Source organism: Falco naumanni, chromosome 1 (genome assembly GCF_017639655.2).
Source record: "Falco naumanni isolate bFalNau1 chromosome 1, bFalNau1.pat, whole genome shotgun sequence".
Lineage (NCBI taxonomy): Eukaryota > Metazoa > Chordata > Aves > Falconiformes > Falconidae > Falco > Falco naumanni.
The window spans coordinates 82,606,516-82,625,304 of NC_054054.1; the positions used below are offsets into that span (position 1 = coordinate 82,606,516).

An 18,789-nucleotide genomic window follows, 5' to 3' on the forward strand; every position below is an offset into this window, starting at 1 on the left:
TTTTACAACTTTTTTTACTTTAGTCTCTGCATTAAAATAATCTAAAATAAAAAAGTTAAGGTAGAAAGAATAATAATTAGAAAGCAGAATACACAAATAATGTCACCGTGTATAGTCATGCTTGAAAACATGAAGAATTAAATTATCTTAAATCACAGGAAAAAAATTTAAGTGTTCATTACTGTATATTCTCTAAGATGGTAACTTCAGATGGCTTGATCCATAGATGCTACAAGCTAGTTCAGCAGTCAGTTACTCTCTGTTCCTGTAGACAGTGGAGAAAAGTTGCCCTGACGAGAGGACAGAATTGAGACTTTTTTCTGTATTGCTTTATGGAACAGGCTTGGAATTGAAAGTCTATGTCTATTGGTAAAGTATTTATAGCATAACTATTAACCTACTGTTATTATAACTGCAACATCAGGTAACAGTCAATCTCTAAAATTATGATATATTCTGTATTCTGTGCACTTTACAGTCCTATAAAAACAACACCCTACTACTATAAAATGCTTATATAAATGTTACCCCAAAATTTTACCTGCCCTTGGACATTCAAACAGATCACTGAAGGTCTTTAACTTAAAGAAATCTCCCTCAAAGGAACTGAACCAGAGCATGCTGGAGTCATGGCTACTGTGAGTGCAGGTTTCCTCGGGTACAACTTCTTTTCCTCACGCAGAAATTTTGTCTAGACAGAACCTGAGCATCTGCCTGAGGTTTCCGGACACAGAATCTACAGTGCCGTGCATCTTGCAAATAGTCTGCCAATAAACCCAAAGCATTCCTGAAACAACTGCACAAATATTGCCTGAATTAAGGTAGTGGATCCCAGATTCAGGAAACTTTAAATTCAGCCTTAACAGTACTCTTGTTATAAAAATTATTATTATTATCATCATCATCATTATTATTACTACTACTATCACCATCATCATCATTATTATTACTACTACTACTACCACCACTACTACTAATACAGAAGTTGCAGATGGCTTTAGGAAAATTATTTGTATGGCATAAGTGTTCTAATATTTAGGTTAAACCATAAAATAGCAAAAAAAAGTATTATTTGTTTTAGGAAACAAGGATCTGATATAGAATATACAGTAGTCTGTGGAAGAAGCCATACCTGTAATTAAAATATTACTGTTCTCGTGTGGCAGACTACAGCATTTTATATAGTGAACTTGCTTTTGACAATCTGGACACATGAAAATGGATTTGGTGTTTGATTTTAAATGAAAGAGAAATACAAAAATACTACCAGACACAAAAACTCCTTCTATAACTGACCATGTAACAAAGATGAACATTTAATGATTCCTGACATGCCTTTACTGTCACACAAGTATGCTATTTGCTTGCCAATAGCAGTAGCACAGTTTACTGTAAAGTACCAATATATGTGCATACTTCACTCCACGACGACAAACTTCTCCAGCTGCTACAATTAATGTACTTTTCACCATCGGAGACCTCAAATGTATTGTCTTAGACAAATGGAAATTACTAGACTGATTTCTGTTCCCTGAACACTACTCCTACTCAGCTTCACACACTTAACAGTTTTCTCACCACTGGTACATAAGCAAAACAACAGATGTAGTTAAGCCTATAAACACAACCTATGAAGCAAGACCTTCACATAAAAAGAAATGCATTAGAATTGATGCTAGCTAGTAATAAAAGCATCTAATTATAATGAGATCCAAATTTTAAAACCTGTAAAAGAACCCCTCACATACAAATTTTGTCATTTCAGTAACACTGAAAGACACACACAAAAAACCCCCCAAAACATACAACCCACCAACAAATTCCAAATTAAGCACTAATTGATTACAAATGTTTGCATCACCTATTTTACAATTGATAACATATTCCAATAAAGTATGCTGAAAACTGATACTGACAACTAATTTTTAAAGCACTACAAAAAAAACCTGCAAGGTTTACTTTAGACAGGTATTTGTAAGAAGGGGTACTGAACTGTTCCTGAACACATTTTGCATAATTTTTCTGGTAAAGGAATATTCAAAGATTTTAGTCTTATTATTTTGGATTATTTCAATGCTTATATAATAGTCCACAGTTAATTTTATTGCTATGGACTAAAAACATAACTTCATAGTTAAGGACAGATAATTCATTTATAAAGCACCATCTTCATCATTCTTCTTAATTTTGTTATCAAAAAGGAAATCTTTTTAAGTAGCAGATTCTAAAGAATACTGTGAGAGAAAATACTGTTTTAAAACAACAACCACAAAATAAAAGCTCACAAATCATGTTTTATTAACGGGACCGTACATTAACACCCTCCAGGGTTAGTCAAAAGTTGTACACTCTAATAGGAACGCTTTCCTAGATCAGGCGCTGCATTTCTTAATTCTTTCCTGTATTCTAGTTTTGAACAGAAGTGTCCTAACTTACTGCCTTTGGGGAGGTCGTACAACTGAGTGTGCCTTCAATCTCTGTCAGCAAGACTGACAGAAATATAGCAAGCGGAGATCCATGTTCCTGGGGGGGGGGGGGGAATAATAAAAAAAAATCCCAGTCCTAATTTATAATTTCATTGCAGAAGTGGAAAGTAGGACACTCATGATCACTGAAAAACCCATCATGCCAACCAATTATCCAGTGTACTCTTTTCCTCTACAGGCCACTCAGAATCAGAACAAGATTACTGGAGCCAGTAAAACATGAATGAGACCAGGAGTTACTAAATTAACTGAAGTACATCTGCATTAGTCTAGAGTAGGACTCCACATTTTCCTTTAAACATAGGTGTATCATGGATTTTGAATGGGAAAAATATAGTGGAAAATACCTGTTCTACTAATAAATAGAATAGGGAAGTTCTGTTTAGGTCCTCTTTAAGGTTGCTTTGATCTCCTACAAAACATATATTACATGCCAAGGAAAAAAAAAACAACACCACACACACACAAAACAAAACACACCACACCTGAAAAAAAAAACATATTTTCAATTCCTACAGACACAGTTGCAGGTAGGGGTGGTGTTCATTTTTTTTTCTCTAAGCATGGTAATTGAAGTTTGGCTGCAAAACCTATAAATGTTGTATAGCTAAGTTACAACCTTAATAAATAGTAAGGCTGACATGGACAACATTGGTAACTGCAACATACATTGTTGCAGCCTACGTATGTATCTTCTGCTAGTGTTACCACAAGTTACTTAAAGAATTAATTCCATTAGAGGATCCTGCTTCCCTCTGTGTATCTGTAAGTCCCGCTAAAACAAATGCAACAAGCACATGCACACCAAGGAAAGCATAAGCCTTGACAACATATGCAAAATGTATGATTCATGGTGTAGGTCACCTTTTTTCCTTCCTAATGCAATGAAACAGCCAGTAAAAAAGAAGCTTCACTTTTTCCGTTTAATAAATTAAATTACACAGCATATAAATATCTCCAAAATTTTCATATTTTCACCTCTTTTAAGCACATAACATTTTAAATCATTTTCTCAGCAAGTTCAATTAAACTATGGCTAAGCAAATTTCTTTTTCAGTGCTTTGTAGAGTGTAAGTACGATCACAATGGCATAGTTATACAATAATTGGACTAATCAAAGCTATATAATGTTAGTATTGTGGATGAAGTGAAGTTGCTCATTAGCCTATTACAAAAGAATTACTGTAAATTCAGCCTACGTGCAGCATCACTTCCTGTGCAAACACACACAGACAATACAACAAGCTTGAAACACTGCCAGGCTGGCAGACTGGCAGCACAAATTATGCAAAGAACCAGAAAGCCTTCAGTAGATTCAATAGAGCTTGGAGCATAAGAGTGATTAAGTGTTTCTCTGTACAACTACAAATCACAGTAATGAATCAGACTACAATTTCCAATAAGGGACTTAACTGCACCAGCTGGCCTTCTTCAGCAGCATTATAATGTGAAACGATGACATCCTGAAGAGTGGTGTTTGCAACTTTCACACAATCTCCCCAAAGCAAATCCTTTGTTTTGCAACAGTGTTTTGGAAGCCTTTTTTTGAAATAATACTAAAATGCTGCAACACCTAAAGATAAAGAAAAGCTACAAAGCTATACTGTTCTTTCTTCCCTGCTTCGTTTCCTTTTTTCTAATCAAATGAGAGCAAGGCTCTATTTGACTCTAATCAAATAAAGCATCTTCCACATGAGTTCTAACAAATCTCTTTCAAAACTGCTCAGATTACTTAATACAACTACAGATCTGCAATTACAGCTTTTGTTTCTTTTTTTGTTTTAAAATAAAAAACTTAGTGGTAGCAAGTCTAAATAGAAAACCCTCTTTCATTTATTGTAAAATGAGAGTGACAGTAAAATACCTCAAATTCTAAAGTATGATGTTTTGGAAATCCAGGATATGTGTGTCCATTGTGATATGAACAGAAAAACACATATACAAGTGTAACTATTTACTTATATGCATGTGCTTATATTAACATGTGCACATGTATGTGCGTGCGCACATTTTTCTTATCAAACGAGCCTCTCACATACTTGGACTTGGTCACTTGATATGCCTGGGGACATCATCTCAGCCATGCAGTACCACAGAATGGAAACAGAAGAGGTTTCCATTTGTTTTGCAGTGGAATCACTGTTCAGAGTTCGACAGCACTTGAAATTTGCTCTGGGATTCTGTCACATCATCGTAAAAGGAAAAGGTTAATCCATATCATGCTTCAGGGCCCAACACTCATCACTTCAAAGCTGAGATGGAATGTGTTCCTCATGTTATAATACTAAAGTGAACGCACCCAGGGAAGAACTCCTGATAATCTAGCTTATATAAAAAAAATATTTAGTCTGGTTTTCTGCATTCTTTGAAAGCACTGTAAGAGGGCAGGGGTCCAAGGAATGACAATGGACTAGATGATCAACGATTTGAACCAAATCAGCACTTGGAAGTGTCATTTATCTCAAAAGCCTAAAGGCAGTTGTAACAAGATGAAGTGCTAGGACAAAATCTTTCAAACTATCCAACTACCCTATACTTTAGTAAATTAGATTAAGTGATATAACATTTTTACCACTATCAGCTTCTGTGAGTCTATAATAAAGTGATGCTCTTTAACATGCTTTAATAGTGAAATCGTGGTAACTTGAAGACTGCACCCACAGACAGAAATATTAGAAAATTTTTTGTTGATCCCTAAAAGTCCTACTTCACACAAGCTTAGGGACAGGGAAGAATTCTCACTAAACCTACCTTAATTTTCATAGGACTTTTACGAAACATCGGAGGAAATATTTTACCCAGGTAGCACCCACTATTATTTGCTTAATTCTTAAAACAATCAATTCTTTGTCAGTAGGCTCTCTATACTGCTCACCTCCCATGCAGCTTTGCATTTTATAGAGGTGCAGCCTGCACACTTCTCTGGAATCTGCCTTGTGGTTCTCCAATACAAAAAGAGCAATCATAACTTTTTATTCCTTTAAGTTAGTTAGATGCTTACTTCTTATGACTCTCTATCCACGAGTAGTGAATTCTTCTCATTCTCTGGTTCATAATCATGATCTGTAAGTGAAATGCTTTTACCACAATTAAGTCACGTCTCCTACCTTAACCTTACTTTAACAAAATGGGTTAATTATTTTAGAATTGCTAGTATCATCAGAATCTATTGCTTAGTTAAAATTTACTGGGAATCGGTTACTCGTAACAAAGATAAAAAAAGCTGCGTGCCCCTATGACAAGGCAATTCTATTCCTCTTATGAACACCTTCCCTATGTCATTAAAATTACCTAAGTATAGGAAATGTTTGAAGAGGATGAGAAAATCCAACAGAAAGAAAAAGGAAGTTCAAGGTTTTTACACAAGTAATAAGAGGTCCTTACACAAGTAATCACATTCAGTCTTAAAACATTTCCATTCCATCTTAACACACTGTGGATATGACATGGCCAACACAAGTGCAATCTGTTTCTCCTCTAGAAGGGAACTGTCATGTTGATCTGCACGTTCTAGATAAACAAACCCATAGAAAGCATAGCAGGAGCTTCACAGCGGGGACAGAGGGCATTACGTATGGTGGGGAACTCATGAAAGACACAAATCTACATTTACCTAGTATAATTGCACATGCATTTATTGCACTGAATAATGCATCCACACACTGATTGATTTAATGCATCCAATCAATTTTATGCAACACATTTATTTTACTTATGGAACATAAGTTTTATCATATTCCACTAGGGTCAACAAGTAAGTACAAGGTTAGTCACTAGGTTCTAATATACCAGATACACTCAGATTTACTTGGAACATGACTTCTGGCCCAACACTCTTCCCATCTCCTCATTTTCAGAACTTATACACAAAACACATTTCTAGATATTACTGGGCAAGTCATCACTTCACCAGTTTCTTACAGTAAGCAGTCAAATCTTGGAATGGACTGTGTAATACCTGGGTCTCAACTGAATTAATCTCACTTGTAGATTGCCTCCTGCAGCAGGTTTGAGATGAAAGCAAAGAGAAGCATTTGAAGCACATAGGTGCTTTCCCTTTCCCTCGCCTCATCGTTCCTTCACCTTTAAGCATTAGGCTTAAATATTTTTGTTCTGACAAACATGCAGTACCAAAAAAGAATTCCAGTAGAAGTAATCCAACTGAAGCCACAGGCACTATCCCATGTTTACTATTATGCTTACATTAAAATTGTCTGCTGGGTGGCAACACTGCCCCATTTTTTCAAGTTTTCTAGACTCATCCTCTTCACCTACAGGTAACCTACTTGCTTAAACTTCACCAATACACTGGTCAGTACAGTAGCCTATGATTCACAGCATGTTACTCTTAAAGCAAATTACATGATATGTCTCTTCATATTAGAATTGTCTATTTCAAGCCTAAAATGAAGTTAGCATTATGAATCAGGATCTGCAAATCTACAATAACTCGTTGCTGGACTATTCAACTTTTGTGAGCCTGGTTACCAGCTTTCCATGGCCTTAATGAGCTCATATGTGTTGCGATGTCACCACAAATTCTTTCTTTGCTCAAAGTGGCAACCACAAGTATATTAAGATTTAAGGATTTCTCTTATATCACCTGCTGTTCTGCATATACAAAGAGCACACATTCCATTGCAGGTATTCCAAAATATCCATTACCACCTATAGCTTTCCTCCTTTTACTCATCCCTTTTTATTTACTGTCCAATTCTCTTCTGGCTGCACATTCACATAACTTTTCCTTTTCCCCAAGCTCACAGGGGTGAAACTCATAGTTCCCAGAGATCCTCAGCACCACAGATTCTAATAATTAAATCTCCTGAAAGTGGTTGAAAACTAAAACAAGTAGATAAATTTCTATTAGCATGATATCTTGCTTGTCAATATAGCATTCACCTCACTGTATCACAGTGTCAGCAGTACTGTATTCCGATATTCTACAAGTTGTATTTACCTGCACAAGGTATACTCCAAAGCATTCCATATTAGTGCATGTACAGACACCTTACTGGGTTTTCTTTCCCCCATAAAGCCTATCACTTAACCAACAAAGATAAATTGGAAAGCACAGAGGAATGTTAAAGCACCATTTAGGTAAAAGGGAAAGTTACAGTCAATCCTCAGAGGTTCAAAGAACCAATGAAAAATTCTATTTTACACCAGACTTGGAATTTTTCATTTTATCATGCATTCTAGTGCAGGCAGCTATACCCTTCCCACAGCAATCCACATGGAAGTATCTGGATAAATAACATTAATATATATCTTATGTGTTTTCCCCTCTTAAATTATTTCCTCTTCTTTTCACAGCACACAGCTAAGAGCAGTGTCCAATGCAGTTATAGCCAGCAGAGATGCAAATGCAATTACCTGCTACCAGCAAAAACCTGTCCCCTCTAACCATGCCCCCATACTTTCTAAAGCTCTGGTACTCCAGACGGCTCTCATGACCAATGATACACAGAATTTCACCTTATCATCAAATACTGTTCAGTCTTCCCAAGACAGTACTTAAAGGAGGCCCTTGCATCAGGATGCTGTGGCACCACAGAAGCGTGCTAGAAGACAACGTGCCATCGTGGCAGTCTCCCAGAAAAGGAATTGAGCATTGCGTAGTGCCTCCAGACTAAGGGGAAACCATGATCTCTGCTGCCATGGAAACTGAAGAAATAGCAAAACCATAGGCTTGCCTGACCCACAACACCATCAAAAGGACAGTAACATGCAGTAGCTGGTTTTGAAACCATGCAAAGGCAAGCACAGTGCAGCAAGAGCATAGTGCTGAAGTCCCAAAGTTAATACAAATGTTCATACTTCTGAAAGCACGGGTAGAATCACCACATCAGCAGAGTGCACTCTCAAGTTAATTAATCCCGTTGGGATCATGTCAATATCGTGTCACTAACAGCCTGCAGATGGCTGGGGTATCCACCCATCCCATGCTTCATTGCGTGGTACTGAGGTTCCCTCTAATCCATACAGGGCTACAACAGCTTGGAAACTGCACTCTACAGATAAGGACAGGACAGCTTGGAATGAACAACAGAGCATCCCAGGCCCTGGTGGTTTTTTTCTGCAAGTCCATTTCTAACAAAACAACAAAAGAAATTACTAATGTGATTTCTCCATTTGAGACAATTACTAACCTTCGCTGATTAGCAACCTCTCTGTCTATGCTATTACCTCAAAGAGTGACAGAATTTATGTACAGAAAATTATGAACAAGTTAATAGGGCTGCTTGGAAATGCTGCTTACAACAGAAGAGAATTTAACTGTAAATCTGAGAATTTCAACATGACACTACAGAATAATCTATTCAGATACAACGGTGTTTCATGTTTCTTGTGCTAGGGTAGCTCAAAGGTGCCCATAAAACATTTTATTTGCCTTGGAGGTATGCAGAATCTCCTGTCCTCTGAGTCTCTCTTGAGGACAGTCTTTGCCACTGCATCAGTTCACATGCTCAAAACTACTTTTCCTGTGCATTAATCTTGGCAATAATCTCTGGAACATTTATGGATCTATACTGCAAACATGGCCAAATGGAAATCTATGGGTAAGTTCTTTATGAAGAGTTTCCAGTAATCCAGGAAAAAGGTCTCAACCATTTTTCCAGAAGACATCCCCAACTGTCTTTCCTTTTTAAAAAAAATACATGTTCAAATTATCCAGTCTTTGAACACCACCACATGCACACAAACACAGATGACATGGAAAGGGAAAATTACTCGGATGAAATTTTCTAAAGATTTATTCTCAATAGATTGAATACTCCCAACTAATATATCAGAAATGGATACAGGTAAATAACACAGACAGTCAATGATACAACTTTTCTCATCTAATTTTTACCGAGAATTATAAATGAGTGGACAAGCCCTTTGGGAACTTGGAAAAACAGATGGCTCTGTTGAAAATCAGTATGCAAATTGTAGATACCAGTGAAGGAATAAAATCTTGAGCTGAAGAAATTCATAGTGGGAAAAAGACCAGCAGTCATGACTGCTTGTGAATATTCTATTCATACCCTTATCCCACCACACTACAGAAAGGTCAGAGACTGCATGAAGAAAACCTCTAGAAAGAAAGCACAAAACAGCTGATTCCTCCTTGAACCTGGTAACCTGGGGGATCCGGGAGATCTAAGCTTCAGAAGTCCCTGTCCTGGCTCAGGACACATAGGTAGGGAACTGCTTCATGGAGCTTACCAGGCTACACTTGCAGTGCTTATTATAATCACCAAATTGCTGGCATTCCAAAGTTTCCCATTATGAGATTTTATTATTTTCAGACAGGCTTTGCCTCTTAAAATACTACCTTTCTAAAAGGGTGCCAGGGACTGTGGGAGGAATAATACAGGTATGAAGGCAGATGTCAACACGTTTATTAACTCAGCCACTGCATGCAGCTTCGTCTATACAGCTGCACGTATACTTAACTTGGAGATACCATTTTTTCACTGTTTTCAATAGCATGTGTAATACCTCTCAGAAATTTCAAATTATTGCAGTCTTTTCACAGCTGACACTGACATACTCCCCTGACAGTTCACATGCAGTTGAAATAAGGCTACCTAGCTTTTGTCTGATAATTCTTGCACCTTATATAGTTATCAAACCAAAATGTCTAGCTCTACAGAGATTGTTTGATATAAACAGTTTAGCTTTACAAGCAACGTAGAGCTTTTTTGTTAATTAACTGCAGCTTCAGATCAAGAATAGTTGGAGCTTTTCTTTTCACTATGTACTACCTTGCTTGTTTGAAAAGCTACAGATGGGTGCATTTAACATAACCAGACAATCAAGAACAACATTCTATATATCATTTGTAAAACTGTACTGGCTCTCTAAAAAGCTTGAAATGATCCTCTTACATCAGATAAGAAAGTCTCTTCATTTCCTTAGCTCTTTTCAGACCCTATTGAGCAAAACACTTGAACACACACTTCAATCAAGTTATTGAAGTTTAAACCTTCTACTACGCCGTTTCCCACAATGAAGTGCAAAAAAAATATTAACAATCCCAAGTCAAATATGCAACTTGACTCCATCTCCTCAGCAAACAATGATCTTGTTACTCAACTAAGTGTACAGTTCAGGCCCCTACATATTCACTTTCTGACCTAGATAAAGCCGCAGAAGAACATTAATATTTGCCACTGTTAAGACCTACATAAACAGAGCATCTGAAACTGTTCTCCAAAAAAAAAAAAAAAAAGAGGTAAGAATAAAAAATCATCTTCATTTGGATGCTGGAATAACTTTATCATACATTTTTTACTTATATTTAACCAGTCCAGAATGCAAAGAACACTAGAATGCATAAAGAAAACAAAAAAAAGAAAGGGGGTGGGGGAGATGTGTAGAAATACACATAAAACCCAACTTACACTATAACAGGCCATTACCTACACTGTAATGGGCAGTTTTGTTTTCTCTAGCTTCATATAAGAAGTGATGAAGTCAAAGTAATGTACAGCAACAGGACATTATCATAATTCTATTCATTTGGTACTGGCACAGTATGTATTTCCTTAAATGTCTTTGTATCAGCAGCTTGTGATATTTAAATATGTACACCCTCTCGTTTACCAGCCTAACAAAAAATTCAAATATTGAACATTCTAATAATTTTTGCATATATAATTGGTTTGAAATCCACTCCTACTCTGCTCATATGTTGTTAAATAACTAATTATAGTGTAGTTACGTTTTACAGTCAGTCACGAACACTAGGAAAAATGTCTATAGGATAACTTTTAAAGTATTTACCTGTGCGTAAGCCTTCGGTGACTAATGCAAACCGCAGTTTGTTGATCCTGTGCAACACAGACCTTATGGCGACTACATTTCATCTTTAAACATGGATCTTTAGCCGGATCTAAAGCTAAAAATAATTTTGGAAAATTGTTAACAATTATCTAGACACGTGCAATTAAGAAAAGAAATACACCACACATAAAACCCACCAAGTATGTGGAGGTGGGGGGTGGCCAGCTGCTTGTACAGCATGCCGCACTGAAAGGCACTGATTGTCACCAGGATAAAATGCAGCACACTCAATGATAACGTAAAATGAAGAAGTGCAGAATTCCTTTACCAAGGAAAATGGATTTTCATGAAACATGGATATTTCTGGATATTCGCGTACAATACCACACTATTTTTGTAAATAAAAGCGAAGTACCCTATCCAACTCTCCTGGTCAACATTTGTAACAAACGCAAAGTCTGCTGGTTTTTACTGTAGGTGAAAACACTTTTTTAATATTAGAATTTGCTTAGGACTTCTAGGAAACTTGCATACCCATTATGTCATTCAGAGCACCAAATTCCCTAATAAATCAATTTTGAAGCAGATTCTGCTGCCTACAGTTCTCCATTTCAGTCACGTCACTTCTAAAAAGAATTAGGTCTGCGATATAAATATCTCAGAAGCCATCGCATATCTGAAATCACAATAAAACTGTGCGCCAAAAAGTAATGAAGAAGTAGTCAGAAAGGCAAAAGACATTTGATCAGGAGTTTGGAACTTTATATTCATCCAGATGTTGGCTGCCACATCTGTCACATACAAAATATTTTTTAAAAGCTGTAAGCCAGAATGCTAATAATAATAAAAAAGTAATTCCGCTCAATCCATTTCTTGCCATTCTTACTATGAAATAATAACACCTTCTCAGCTACATTGCACAGAAATAATTCAGTAAGACATAAACAGTGATGTGCTGGTCCATAAACATATTAACCCAGTGAACTGATCATTTTCCTCTTCTCTAAATTCCACTGTTGTGTAGCTAAGATACTACTTACCAACAATATCTGCAATATTCTAGGTCTCTTATTTCTGCTTAGTGGCTTTTTTTGTAGCTGGTCCTTAAGTTGTTAATCTATACTCATCTTTGAGCTACACTTAGAATTACAAATACTAATTTCTGGCTATAATACCAGAGAGGCCAAATAATCTTGTTTGCTACTTACTATTAAATTGCATCGCTTATTTCTTGAATAATCATGCCTATAAGCCAATACAGAAAAGTTTACGATAATTTATGCTCTCACAAGAAATAATCAATTTTTCCCTTCTCTTGAGCTCCATGGTGTCTTTTCAGGTAGATCCAAGTACTCTAAAACTGATTCTTTTATTCATATATATTTTTTTTAAAAAAAAATAAAAGATAAAAATTTAACACCCCTCAGAAAAAGAAAACCAAAACCCCAAAAAACAAACCCTAGTAAGTTAAACACCAATGCCTAGCTTAAAGAGACACTACTAAAAATCCTAAATCACAAAAATCAAGCAAGAAAGCTATGAAAAATTAGAATTCAGTTTTCCTGTGTTCTTCACTTTAGCATACTACTGTCCAGTCTTCATTCATATTTCAGAAATGCTTTCCCCATTTTTCATGTTTGCTTACAATATATATGTATACATATTTTCTGAAAGTTATGTTTCTTGTGTTCTTCACAATCAAAAGTAAAGTTTTAACCACACCTTTACTTGAACTGGCACATGATATTAACATAAGGCTGACTAACCATGTACCCAGGCAACAAGAACCAGACTGATCATTAATTGCATTTTTGACACATGACTTTGTGGTGCTAAGTATGATTAAATACAGTCTAAGCAGTGACTTTCTCATTTTTATTTCCTTCTTAACAATATATTCAGTTGTGCATAATATATACATTATATTACCAGCAAAGCATAAAATTGATAGAATCATTAATATAATAATAAATCAATGCAGTCAGAAAAGAAATATTTTGTTAATTACTGCATAAGACATATGCAAAGGTGCATTCCTCTTCCGGGTATTTTTATTTCTACAGAAAACCAGCCATAAAACCAGAAGGAGTCATCCAGAATAAGTCTGATCACAACAAACCCTAAACGAGGTGGAAGCAAATGCAGCAAAAAAATGACTGAAGTAGGATAACAGAGTTGAAGTCAAAATTAATGAGATCATATTCAGTACCCTTCTCCAATATACTTTAGATCTTCGACTCCATATCAAATACTTTCTGTGTTTAAAGTCAGGCAGAACGTAATGTCAGCCCCCAGCAAACATGAGCAGATTATCACTTAATCATAGAATCACAGAATGGTTCGGGTGAAAAGGGACCTTAAAGATCACCCAGTTCCAGCCCCCCCGCCACAGGCAGGGACACCTTCTACTAGACCAGGTCACTCAAAGCTCCATCCAGCCTGGTCCTGAGCCCTGCCAGGGATGGGGCACCCACAGCTGCTCTGGGCAGCCTGGGTGTCACGGTCCACTCAGTGGACTTGTGATGGTTCGTTAACTATGATCTCGAAGCGCAAAAAATCATGGCGACTACGCCAAGGGGTTATGCTTCAATCAAACAGCACAATTTTTTTGTTTGCCCGTAAAGCGGCATGCGATAGGTAGAAAGACAGAAAGTAAAGAAAAGATAAAGTAAAAAGAATTGGAAAGAGGATTACAGCTACCACCACGGGTCCAAAGCGTCTCTATGGTCCCATGTACAGGCAACGTCCCGCCGGTCCTTCCGATCGTCGTGATCCTTGGTGGGGAAGATCTCCAAAGTTCAGTTGCTAAGAAGGCATCTTTTTATGCCAAGCAATACACCTTGCTCCTCCTCTGGTCCATGGACTTCTGCCAGTCTCCGCCTTCTCAAGCCAGGTTATCTTGCCCCAGAGGCGGGTAGCTTCAGACCAGGAGGCGTGTTCTTGTATTGTTTTCTGGTTCGTCGTTATGACCACAGTTGTGATCCATCTTCTGGACAGCTGTTATGTGGCCTTATTCAATCCCAGGTGGCAGGGAACGGCATAGTACTCCTCATACCATGCAGTTTCCTTCCAGGGTGTAGTTGTTCCATTCAGTCCCAGGTAGCAGGGAGCGGCATAGTACTCCTCGTACCGTGCGGTTCTCTTTCCCGGGGTCTTTGTGTCTTGGTGTCCATGAGGACCACATTCCATCTCCAACAGGTCTCTGTTGGCAATGTTGAGACAATATTGTTCTCTTTAGACAGACCCTTACACTGGGCCAGCACCTCACCGCCCTCACAGGGAAGGATTTCTTCCTAATAAGTAACCAAAATCCACCATCTTACCATCTGTCAGCTGAAAGCCATTCCCCCTTGTCCTATCACTGCAGGCCCCTGTAAAAAGTCCCTCTCCACCTTCCTTACTACCCTCCTTTTTGGTACTGGGAGGCTGCTGTAAGGTCTCCCCGGAGCCTTCTCTTCTCCAGGCTGAACACCCCCAACTCTCTCAGCCCGTCTTCACAGGAGAGGTGCTCCAGCCCCTGATCAGCTTCCCGGGCCTCCTCTGGGCTTGCTCCAACAGGTCCATGTCCCTCTTTTGTCGGGGGTTCCAGAGCTGAACGCAGTACTCCAGAGGTGGGGTCTCACGAGAGTCAAGTAGAGGGGGAGAATCACCTCCTTTGACCTGCAGACAACGCTTCTTCTGATGCAGCTCAGGATACGATTGGCTTTCTGGGCTGCAAGTGCACATTGCCGGGTCACACTGAGTTTCTTGTCCACAAGCACTCCTAAGCCTTTCTCCTCAGGGCTGCTCTCAATCCATACTGGTGCAAGCACTTCTTCCCAGAATGTTCCCTGATGGAGACACTTCAGGTAACTGTTTTTCAAAACTGAATAGGGCAATGGAATAAAAAAAAAAAGAGCGAGAGAAATCTGGAATCACATAAGGATGCTGTGTTCATTATCAAGCAGAAAATGTATTTCAGAAAAAGGGGTGATGGGAGGATATCACGTAACTTTCCATTCCCATTGAAATGTTTCTTTCTTTTCCCTGGTTCCTGGGACTCTGAAGGTGTGTTTTGACAATTCCACCAAAATTTGACAAAAAGGTGTTATGCTCACTAATGTTACAGACAGAAGCCAACTTTACAACTGAGAGATGGTATTATCACACTTTGACTTTATAAAAACAAAGATGGGTATCAAACTAGGGAAGACATCTAGTTATTGCTGGAATCAGAATGACTTTACCCCTAGAACACCAGGGGCCAGAGTTGAAGAGTTCATTTAAGACAAACACACACACAAAAAAAACCCACCCACCAAACAATCAATGAAACTCCAAGAGATATAACTAGAAAATCAAATAAATTGGCTTTGAACACATAAGTGATGACAGAAAGAAGTGCTGGATTTTGGCAGCACTCTCTAAAATAAAACCATTGGGAAGAAAAAAGAGATTGTGAGAATTGTATTGAGTATTGATGCTTCATTAGGTTCCTTATGTATTTAACAGGCTTTTGCCATCAAAGATAAACCAGATTGTTTAGAATTCTGTATTAAAACACTTATTTCTTTGCAGCACTCATTCACAAATTGCACCTTTTAAATGAAAGGTAATGACAGGTGTTCATTGGTGAGAACCTAACGTTAGAAATGAGTTGTGCAAGAGAACAGAATATCTGCAAGGCAACCCCTTCCTGGCCCTGTGTTGCATCAGACCCAGCTGTGTTCCCTCCATTTTTCTCTTCCAAGAATTTTCTGTGAAGCAAATCTAACAGCTTAAGAAAAGGAAATCCTTAATCATAAACGTAGCTAACTGTTCCAGAGTATATCCAAACCTTACAGTACCAATGTAACCTTCCATGGTTTGCTGACTCGGTGGCTATCATGCCATGCATGATCACCTCAGATGTATGTCACATACATTTGTTACACAGCAAGAATGGCTATGGGATTGCACTAGTACAGTGGCTACTATGTAAGCAGAGTGAGTAAGCCAGCAGAGCTGTGGTTGCCAAAATTACAAAACCATCTTTAAATTCAAAGGCATATTCAACGCTCATGGTCTTGCCATCGACATTAACGCCCATTTATCACTCAGTGACCTGCTGGACTATTCTGTCACCTAGGAACCCCCTACAGAAGTCTTTTTTCTGTAATACTATGCTTCTGTTAGGTCCATTTTGTCTAATTCCCTGCCCCCCCCCCCCCCCCCCAGCAATTGTCCCACATGAGTCAACTACCTGAAGGGTCAATGTCTGCCTGGACTCACACTGTAGTTTAGCAAGCCAGATGATAAAATACAGAAAGAAATTAAGTAGAAACTGAAATGCAGTGCAAGTCTTTCTCTTTTTTCTTTCAATATCACATGCTGTAAACAACCCTCTACTACGAAGCACGCAGGATCTAAATTTTATTAAACTATTTTGCACAATCTCACATTATTTTTTTTTATTTTTAACCCGCCGTTTGACAACGGTAAGCTTACAGATTGCATCAGTGATTTTCCCAGCTTTGAAAGGACTAAAAAAATTAAGGTATTTATGAAAGCGTGTAAACAGCTCGTCTTTTTTTTTTTAAAAAACCTATTTTACTTCATACTTAAATCACACAAATGGACAATGTTCATGGAAAATGAAGACTAAGCCACAATAAAAACATTTTCCAAAACCATAGTCTGAAGTTTTTCATGCTGAGTGAGAACTGGATTCCCTTACAATGAAGGGACACCTCTGACTATGTCCAGTCTCTACATGGAGTAATCCTAAATAGCTTAAACTACTATGAAAATGCATAGATTTATTCCAGAAAAAGTACCATTGATTTCATATAAGCATATAGCTTGTTAACTCAGAAAATATATGGCATTGAGTCTTCAGTTCTTCACCGCATCTTCTAGCAACCCCTAGCAAGACATGCCTGCTTTACCCCAGCTCACTTAGAGTATGTAGACTCGCACTGACAACACCACATACCCTTTTCCATTTCTGCTAAAATAAGCAGCTATGAAACAGTGCAATGTTGACACCAAAAACATCACAAGTGTCAAAATCCCACTGTGGAGCCACTTATATACCCCTCAGAGCTATTTTCTTCAGCATGAAAGAGATATCAATTTGATTTTTTACTCAATTCACATTTACTAAAATATCTTTACAATTATCAAAGGCTAGAGGCTTTTTTGTTTCCATAACTGCAGTGAAAAATGTAGCTTGTACAGCATAATTATATTGTCATTAAAAATAGGTGACAGTTTCCACTCTGGTGAGGAAACTTTAGATTTAAGCAATGTGTTTATTTAAGGCTTGCCAGGAATCATTTATTAGTGGCTATAATGTATCAGCTGACTTCCTAGGAAGTCAGATAAAACCAGCTTCTAAAGATGCAGATCTGATTTTAGCTTTGTTAACTTGATAATATTCAGCTCTATTTAGCTCCTAATATTCAGAACAGTGTGCTTGCTATAGGTTATTTGCCTACATGTCTGCTTTACATCTGTCCACACCTCTTCCTAAAACAATATCAAATGCGTTCATTAAATTTCAACAAGCAGAAAAATATCATTGTCACAAAAAGCATTACAAAAATATAAAGTACTTTGTAACATCTGCTATTTCTCTAAGAATTTATATTGTAAGCGAAAAATAATTTGCTCTCTGCTAAGAAATTATGGAACAGAATCAGGATCACCTGGTGAATTTTACAGATAGATATGGGTTTGTTACTCTCACATGCTAAGGAAGCAATCAATATTCAAAAATGTGTTCAATTATTACTAATTGATCTATTTATTTATAATTCAAATTTAGAAAAGCAATTTAACAAAGCTTCCCATCATCTCTTCTGTAAATTATTTTACAATTCGCACTCCTGGAAACTGACAGTAGCCAGAACATCATTTTTATTGGGAATATAATAGGAAATCAATATTAGCAAGCCATAACACAGGAACCCTGTTAACAGGAGCTCTGTGGCAGAACAACAGTAGATTACCATTATTTCCCAATCTTCTGAGTGCATTCTGACATGTTCCTAATTTTCCATTCCCAGTAAAAAGAAAGGGGGAAAAGGTTAAGGATGAAGTTTTCAGACTTAAATTCTCCTCCTCTAAAGTTTGTGATTCATTTCTGATGGGCAAAATAAGAAGCAGCTAGACATTTTGCTTTACTACACTTACCAAAACTTAAGCTATGTTTTGAGTATCCCATGAGTGGTTTAATAACTCTAGTCTAAAAGGCAGGTCTGACTTCTTTGCCTACAAAGGTTTCACATTTGAGAATGGGGGAGAAAATATAAATTTTCTAAAAAGTTTTAACTAAAATAATAATTAGGTCATATGCCTAGGTTACAACGCTAGGCAAACAGACAGCTAGAAGGGAATGACTCATATTGCCTACTTTGATAGACCACACAATTCCTGAAGATACCTAAAGAGCATTAGTGCCTTTCCTTTTTTTCTCCATTTTGAAAGACTGTGATCTCTCACCTCCTAAAGCAGAATTTCTTACTGAGTAACGTGCTATGTCTAGAAGGACAGGCAGAATCCC

At 37.5% G+C, this 18,789-nt stretch overlaps 1 protein-coding gene across 3 annotated transcripts in view; it reads right to left on the reverse strand.

Moving 5' to 3' along the window:
- SPOCK3 (SPARC (osteonectin), cwcv and kazal like domains proteoglycan 3) overlaps positions 1–18,789 on the reverse strand; it is a 211,708-nt gene that overhangs the window by 98,228 nt on the left and 94,691 nt on the right. For 2 of the 3 annotated variants that reach the window (XM_040601661.1, XM_040601652.1), the window contains one exon: positions 11,265–11,379. The exons of the other annotated variant lie outside the window; for it this stretch is intronic. In XM_040601661.1, the coding sequence (XP_040457595.1) occupies positions 11,265–11,379 (115 nt within the window). The remainder of the gene's footprint in view (positions 1–11,264; positions 11,380–18,789) is intronic. 3 annotated transcript variants of the gene reach the window in all.